Source organism: Borostomias antarcticus (assembly GCF_949987555.1).
Source record: "Borostomias antarcticus genome assembly, chromosome: 10".
NCBI lineage: Eukaryota > Metazoa > Chordata > Actinopteri > Stomiiformes > Stomiidae > Borostomias > Borostomias antarcticus.
In genome coordinates this window covers 1390668-1398998 of record NC_140243.1, presented here as the reverse complement: position 1 = coordinate 1398998, position 8331 = coordinate 1390668, and the positions used below count along the sequence as shown (strand labels likewise).

At 46.1% G+C, this 8331-nt stretch overlaps 1 protein-coding gene across 1 annotated transcript in view; it reads left to right on the top strand.

The window, feature by feature from the left end:
* Positions 1 to 8130, top strand: part of LOC311313655 (tripartite motif-containing protein 16-like) — a gene marked incomplete at its 3' end in the record, with an annotated part of 10736 nt that extends 2606 nt beyond the window's left edge. The window contains exons 6-8 of the mRNA XM_084443829.1: positions 1 to 313; positions 2151 to 2251; positions 7923 to 8130. The exon at positions 1 to 313 is cut by the window's left edge and continues 166 nt beyond it. Coding sequence (XP_084299955.1) covers positions 1 to 313; positions 2151 to 2251; positions 7923 to 8130 — 622 coding nt within the window. The remainder of the gene's footprint in view (positions 314 to 2150; positions 2252 to 7922) is intronic.
* Between the last annotated feature and the right edge of the window lie 201 nt (positions 8131 to 8331).

The following is an 8331-nucleotide window of genomic DNA, read 5'->3' as shown; positions in this document are numbered from 1 at the left end:
CTGTTACTGGGAGGTGGAATGGAGAGGTGGTGTTGACATAGCAGTCTCATATAAAGACATCAGCAGAACAGACCCCTCCTCCTCCATTTTTGGTTTCAATAACAAGTCCTGGTGTTTAAAGTGTTCTAGCGATGGTTACTGGTTCAGTCATAATAATGTTGAGACTAAACTATCAGGCCCTCAGTCCTCCAGAGTAGGAGTGTACCTGGATCACAAGGCAGGTTCTCTGTCCTTCTACAGCGTCTCTGACACAGTGACCCTCCTCCACAAAGTCCAGACCACATTCACCCAGCCACTCTATCCTGGGTTTGGGGTTTTGTATTATAATGACTGTGCAGAGATCAGTAAACTGTGGTAGAGGGAGGGGGATCCTTCCAGAGGATGGGGGGAGAGTAGGGGGGAGGAGATGAGGGGGGGGGCAGGGGAAGAGGAGAGGAACGTAACGTTGCCTCTGGCTCAGGTTTGGAACCTCATGAAGCAGAGTTCAGACTAGATTCACCCAGCCACTCTATCCTGGGTTTGTATGCCTTCATGCAGTCACGCTTTTCTCAGTCATTTTGTTTTTATAGATTCAGCTGATTACTAATAATTGTTCTTGCATTGTACTTCAGGAGGCCTAATAGAAGGAAATCTTCATGCCATCATTTGTTTATAATTGTTGAACTTTGGTTCTTTAATATTGTAATTTCAACTTGATCATTGTATATGATACTTTTGTCTTAGATTCATTTATAAACATCTATTATAAAATATGATATTGTTGATGAACTTTGATACTGTATAAGGGTTTTTTTTCTCTGTATAATGACTGAATCAGGTATTCATGAATGTTGGTGTTCATGACTGCTGTTTAAATGATTGGTTAGTTGTTTTCTCTCCTACTGTTACCTAAGTGGCTGTTATATTTCATCCTGAAGTAAAGATTAAATAAAGGCATATGAAACTGAAAGACATCTCATTACTGTATGAAAATGTGTGGAATTTGCTCTTATTACTAAAACTCTTTCCCTCCCTTCCTCCCCGTCACCACCTTACATCCTTTCATCCTTCTCTCCGTCTTTCCATCTCTCTCTCTCTCTCTCTCTCTCTCTTTCCATCTCTCTCTCTCTCTCTCTCTCTCTCTTTCCATCTCTCTCTCTCTCTTTCCCTCTCTCTCCCTCTCTCTCTTTCCCTTTCTCTCTCTCCCTCTCTCTCTCTCTTTCCCTCTCTCTCTCTCCCTCTCTTTCCCTCGCTCTCTCTCTCTTTCCCTCTCTCTCTTTCCATCTCTCTCTCTCTCTCTCTTTCCATCTCTCTCTCTCTCCCTTTCTCTCTCTCTCTCTCTCCCTCTCTCTCTCTCTCTCTCTCTCTCCCTCTCTCTCTCTCTCTTTCTCTCTCTCTCTCTCTCTCTTTCCATCTCTCTCTCTCTCTCTCTCTCTCTCTCTCTCTCTCTCTGTTTGGCTGTTGTTTTTCCTCTTCCATCTCTGCACCCTATCACTATCATAATTACTATGCGTAAACATGTTGTAATAGATTCTGTTAGGGCTAGTGGAGGAGGACCCAAGAGCAGACATGACAGGCGTATGGGGACAAACCCACGTTGGGGCACGTTTACTGGCGAGGGTCAGGCAGGAACGTGGTAGTCAGACAGGCGAGGGGTTCAGGCAGGAACGTGGTAGTCAGACAGGCGAGGGGGTCAGGCAGGAACGTGGTAGTCAGACAGGCGAGGGTCAGGCAGGAACGTGGTAGTCAGACAGGCGAGGGGGTCAGGCAGGAACGTGGTAGTCAGACAGGCGAGGGGGTCAGGCAGGAACGTGGTAGTCAGACAGGCGAAGGGGTCAGGCAGGTTCTTGGTTCTCCAGTCAGGCACGGTTCAGGCAGGTTCTTGGTTCTCCAGTCAGGCAAGGTTCAGGCAGTGGACGGAAGCTAGTCCTTCCACTGAAATAGCTGTGAATTGAAATGACATGAAATAATGTCTGATTAATTAAGATAGGTCTTGTCACCTGGACACATCAGTTCCAATGCTTCCAATGCTAATCCAGCACACTAAGAGCGGGATAGCCAGTTAGCTCATGAGCTCATGGTATAAATGACCTATAGTGAATCTTTACCAGTCTGTTTCCAGTCCCAGTGTATCTTCAGACCTCCCCAGCGTCTCTGTCCCTTCTCTTCAGTTCTTCAGTGATGTGACTAAGGCTGTCTCTGAGCTGAGTGAGAAACTAGAGGACGTGATCAAGGGAGAGTGGTCCAGCATCTCCTTCACAGGTGTGTTGGAGTAGATCTGAGAAAACCGCACGGTTAAGTAAGTAAGTAAGTAAGTAAGTAAGTACGTTTTATTTATATAGCGCCTTTCACAGCACGAATGCACAAAGCGCTTTACAATACAAATAACACATAAAAAGGGAAGAAAGAGCGACATACAAAATACAATACATACAAAATACAAGGCAATTACGACATACAAAGTACATTACAAGGCAGTTACAAAATACAGTACGAGGCAGTTACAGTTACCAGGGGAGGGGAGGGGGGAGGGAAATTACCATACAGGCAGCCAGCCTCGACATGCAGCCATACAATCGGCGCGGCCAATAACCTGACAGCACTGTACTGTAATGAGAGAGGGGGGGGGGGTGCGAAAGGAGGGGAAGGGGTGGGGGAGGGCTGGGGAAGGGGTGGGTGCGTGTGGTGTGGTTTGTGTGTGTGTGTTTCTGAGTCCGTGAGTTCAGTCCATGTGTGTGTGTGTATGTGTATGCCTGAAGGCCTCTGGCCGAGGACTCTGACGGAATGTCTTAGCGATAACAGCAGGTTGCTATGGAGACGTCCTCGATCCTCAAGACCAAAAGTCAACAGGAGGAGAGCAGGGAGGAGGGGGGACGGTGCAGCGCCTCTTTAGCCTGTGAATCTTCAGGGGAGTTTGGGCGAAACGGCCTTGACGGCCGGGTGGGAGCCAAAGTAGATTAGATGTTTGGGTTAGGGAGAAGAACAACAGATTCCAATGGTCATTCCTCTCTGTAACGCTTCTCTTTATCGAGCCTGATCTTCAACTCTGCCACGTCGCCTTGCAGGGTATCGATCTTACGGTTCAGTTCAGAAATCATAGGTTGATTACTCACTGCTCTGCCCAGCTCCGTTAGCATGACGGGCACCCTTTGGGCTAGAGTGGCTGCCGTCTTCCCAATTCTTCGATAGACCAGGGCAAAGCTCAGTCCGAAGAGCAGATGTCCTGTTATCATTAAGGCAAATAGGTAAATGTCTTCAATGTCCTCTATGGAAAGGGGCGCAAGGCACAGAACCTGCCAATTGTCCCACGCGTCCCTGGAGTAGCCCGCGGCAAAGGTCCCGTCTGGGCACGTAGGTTCCCCCGGTCCTGAGTTTCTTGTTGAAAAGATTTTGTCGATTGCGTTGAGAGACCAGCTTATCAATTCCATGTTTAGATTCGAAAATCCACAGAAAAAAGAAGAACTACAGAGTAAGGGGAGATAGAAAAAATACAAGAGCAGGAGCAAGCAACAAAAGCGTCTGCTCTGAACGAAAGCCGGAAGGAAGAGTTTAAAACACATTTAAACTAATGGACCTGGGCATCACTAAAGTAAGGAGAGCAACAAGTGGTCCTGTCTGGTTCAGTAAGGAAAAGTGTCACCAGGAGATTTTGGGTTCACTTTGAAACACATTGAACACATCTCTGCATCTGCTTGACCTATAATAATGATGGTGATTCTCCCCCTGTGTGTGTGTGTGTGTGTGTGTGTGTGTGTGTGTGTGTGTGTGTGTGTGCTGAAGTGGTGCATGCTGGTCTACTGCGTCTGCTTCATCCTGTCGGCCGCCGTGGTGGTCCTCTGCGTGGGCGAGTCAATCAATCAATCAATCAAAGCTTTATTTGTATAGCGCATTTCATACCCAGAGGCAACACAATGCGCTTTACAGAGAACAAGGGAGGTGGGCATACGACCCACTCTCTACATATTCCAGAGGGAAGCAAAAAAACAGTAATCACCCGGGGGCCAGATAAGTGAGCTGTAAAAACTCTTCCCTGACCCCTCTCAACAAGGCGATCGAGCAAGCTCCAGGAGTATGTTTGTCTACCGGCTAAGAACATTTATGAAGCAATACATTGCATTGAATTACATTTCAGAGTGAGAGAGGATAAAAGCATCATAGGAGAGAGAATATTCTATGGACATGCTACATCATCCACAGTAGACACAGGGGTATCTATCGGACTCCGGGAGGTCTGCTGGTGACAGTGGGGCATCCACTGGACCTGGTTAGAAGATAGGAGGGAGAGAGAGAGGCACTAGGGAGAGGGAAGGCAGAGGGAAGGCAGAGCAGGGTTAGTAGCACATAGAGCCATTCAGACCACACAGATATTGAAACAGGCAACCTGGGGCAAGCTCCTGGAATATATTTGTCTAATGGCTAAGAACATTAAAAGAACAATAAATAATATTAAATTAAGTTTAAATTAAGTTTTCGGAGCAAGAAAGGCTAAGAGCATCAGGTCCAGGCCTAAGCCGGATGTGGACTAATGTGTGTCTTGTGTGTACGTGTGTGTGTGTACTAAATACTACGATATCCACAGCTCCGCAGCTGACACTGGACCTGGTTAGAGGATAGGAGGGAGAGAGACAGGCACTAGGGGAGACAGAAAAACGGTTAGTAGCACACTGAGTCATTGAAGCAACACAACAGTCAGAACAAGCCTGTTTCAGGATAACCAGCTTCTGTACATTACTTGATATACATACATTGCATAGCAGGACAAGTATCAATGTATACAGAGGATTCACAGGTAGGTTTGAGGCTGCCTTTCTGTATCTCAAGGTCCTAGCTAGTGATTGTAGGCTAGGTCGAAAAGGTACGTCTTGAGGTCTCGCTTGAAGACCTCCGTTGTTTCGGCCCTTCTTAGGCACTCCGGTAGGGTGTTCCAGAGGTTGGGGGCATAGAAACTAAAAGCTGCCTCTCCATGTTTCTTGGTCCTGGCTTTTGGAACTGTTAAAAGTTCAGTGCCTGAGGATCTGAGTGGTCTGTTGGGCATGTACTTAACAAGCATGTCTGAAATATATTCTGGTGAGTGACTGTGGAGAGATTTATAGACTAGTAATAGTATTTTAAAGTCTATTCTAGAGTTGACTGGTAACCAGTGTAGTGATTTTAACGCTGGTGTGATGTGTGCCCTTCGTCTAGTCTTAGTGAGGACTCTTGCTGCAGCATTCTGTATTATTTGTAGCTTAGAGATTGCTTTCTTTGGTAGGCCTGATAGTAGAGCATTGCAGTAGTCCAGCCTGCTTGTGATGAAAGCATGCATTAATCTTTCGGTGTCAGCCTGAGAGAGAAAGGGTTGCACCTTGGCAATGTTCCTTAGGTGGTAAAAGGATGTCTTTGTAATATTCTTGATGTGGTTTTCGAAATTAAGATCTGAGTCAAGTATGACACCTAGGTTTTTAGCCTGGCAATTGGTGTCAATTTCCAGAGTTTTTAGGTGTGCAGCTAGTTTCTCTCTTTCAGCTTTTTCTCCAATGATCAGTACTTCTGTTTTGTCCTGGTTTAGTTGGAGGAAATTATGTGACATCCATACATTTATATCTGTAATACACTTGACAAGGCAGTCAACCAAGCTGTAGTTACTGGGTGTTACGGAAATATAAAGTTGAGTATCATCTGCGTAGCTATGGTAGCTAATATTGTGCCTCCTGATGACACTGCCAAGGGGCAGCATGTACAGGCTGAAGAGTAGAGGTCCTAGGATCGATCCTTGGGGCACCCCACAGGTCATAGGGATCTTTCTTGAGCTATATTCACCGAGGGCAACGAAGAAATCATGACCGGTTAGATAGGATGAGGATTGCATGATCTATAGTATCAAAGGCTGCACTCAGGTCCAGGAGGACAAGAACAGAGAGCTCTTTGGAGTCAGCATTAATTCTGAGGTCATTTACAACTTTGACTAATGCCGTCTCTGTGCTATGGTGGGCACGGAAGCCGGACTGGAAAAGGTCAAGGGTACAACTTGTAGCTAGGAAATCATTAATCTGTGTGAAAACAATTTTTTCCAGAATTATACTCAAAAAGGGAAGGTTGGAGATTGGTCTAAAATTGCTAAAAACTGAAGTGTCTAAGTTGTTTTTCTTTAGTACGGGTCTCACCAGAGCAGTTTTAAGTATTGCTGGGAAGACACCTGTAGATAGGGAGTCATTAACAATGGATAAAATGTCATAGGATACAGAGTCAAAAATAGTTTTGAAAAAATCGGTGGGGATGGGATCCAGCAGGCATGTGGAGGTTTTGAGTTTGGATACTACTTTTCTCAACATTTCTGTGTCCATCAGTGTAAACAGGCTCATATGTCCATTACATGGAGGGAGAGGATCTGTGAACGGGATGCATGGCCTTTCCTGAGTGATACTCCTTCTAATATTCATAATCTTATCTCTGAAGTAAGCTGCAAATTCCTCACATTTGGAGGTAGAGAGCAGGTTATCAGGTGTTTTTACGGCAGGGTTTATTAGGCTATCAATTGTTGAGAAGAGCACTCTTGAATTATTTCGGTTGATAGATATCAATTTTGAGAAGTGGTCTTTCCTTGCATTTCTTATTGCTTTATTAAAAGCAGAGAGATGATCTTTGAGAATATCATGGTGGACCTGTAGCTTGGTTTTTCGCCATATACGCTCAGAACTTCTGCAGGTTCTCTTTAGTTGATATGTTTCCTCATTTCGCCATGGGGCTTTATTATTGGTTGTGATCCTTTTCAGTTTAATAGGTGCTACAGAATCCAAGGCTGCCCTTACTCTGGTGTTAAAGGTGGTTGCCAGGTCTTCAATAGTGCCTGACGGCCCCACTTCTGGAGTTGATAAATTGTTTGTGGTCATTATTTCTCTAAAACTATCGGCTACTGCGGAGGTAAGATAACGTTTCTTTATAAAGCGCTCAGTATTACTTTTGACTTTAGGAATTAATGCAGTGAAGAAGATACAGAAATGGTCGGAGAGGGCGAGGTCACTAATAGAGGAAACAGTGATAGTCAGGCCCTTAGTAATCACTAGATCAAGGGTGTGGCCACGGTTGTGAGTTGGCTCAGAGATATGTTGGGTAAAATCCATGGAGTTTAGGTTGATAAAGTCCCTGGCTTTCGAGTCCGCCTCAGTGTCTACGTGTATGTTGAAATCTCCAATGATGATAATCTTATCATAATTTGTATGGATGATGGACAGGAGTTCTGAAAATTCTGTAGAGAAGGCAGGGCATTGTTTGGGAGGCCTATACACGGTTACTGCCAGAACTGGGGGCTGGCATTTTAGGACAATAGCGTGGTATTCAAAAGAGGCGAAATCATCAAAGGAGATGGTCCTGCAGCTGAGGGCATCTGTAGCTATGGTGGCTGTTCCTCCACCTTTTTTCCCACTTCTGATAGATTGAAAAAAGCTGTAGTTAGGAGGAGAGGCTTCAATGAGGGCTGCTGATCCATTTATATTTAGCCAGGTTTCAGTTAGGAACATACAGTCTAGTTTGCGTTCACATATAAGATCATTAATGAGAAAAGTTTTGCTTGGTAGGGACCTGACATTTAGAATCGCCATTGAAATAGCTTCCGGAAAAAAGGGCTGGCTCGCCTGACTAGTAGGCCTGGATGGTATATTCACTGGAACTGATATCAGGTTTTTTATATTAGATCCACCTGACTGTTTCATTATGGTACTAGGGGTGCGGTGGGAGATAATTCGCTGAATGGCATATTCAGGTGGGCAGAATTTGTTTATAAAAAATATAGACGTCGCTATGCCAGGTCTCAGTGAGGGGCAGGGAGTCAAGGTCTATGGTGATGGGGCGCTGGTGAGATGGAGCTGTGTAGCCCGACCCGCGGGTACAGGAGGTTTATGTTTGGCAGTAGGGTGGTTGAGACAGGTCACCGAGTGCACCGGCTGCCTCCCGTTCTCCTTCCCTAGCTTCCTGTCCACCTACGGCCTGCTGGGGGCGCTCATGTACCTGACGGCCACCGTCATCTGGCCCGTCTTCCAGTTCCACAAGCGCTACCTGGGCGGCGGCCAGAGACCCCCCCGGCTTGTGGCCGTGTCAGTGCTCACCGCCCTCAACTTCCTGCTCGATCTGGCCGACCTGGCGTACTCAGCCAGACTGGTGTTTGTTAGGGTGTGATAGAGGAGAGGAGAGGAGAGGAGAGGAGAGGAGAGGAGAGGAGAGGAGAGGAGACGGGGGGATGAATGTAATATCAGTGCGTCAAAGGGAGGAGATGTCATGGCGTGAGGAGGGAGCATAGGCGATTTTACCCTCTGAGAGTAGGGGGGCAACATTTTGACGTGAGAAAAAAAAAAACAGTTCTGCCGTCTCGTCCCATCT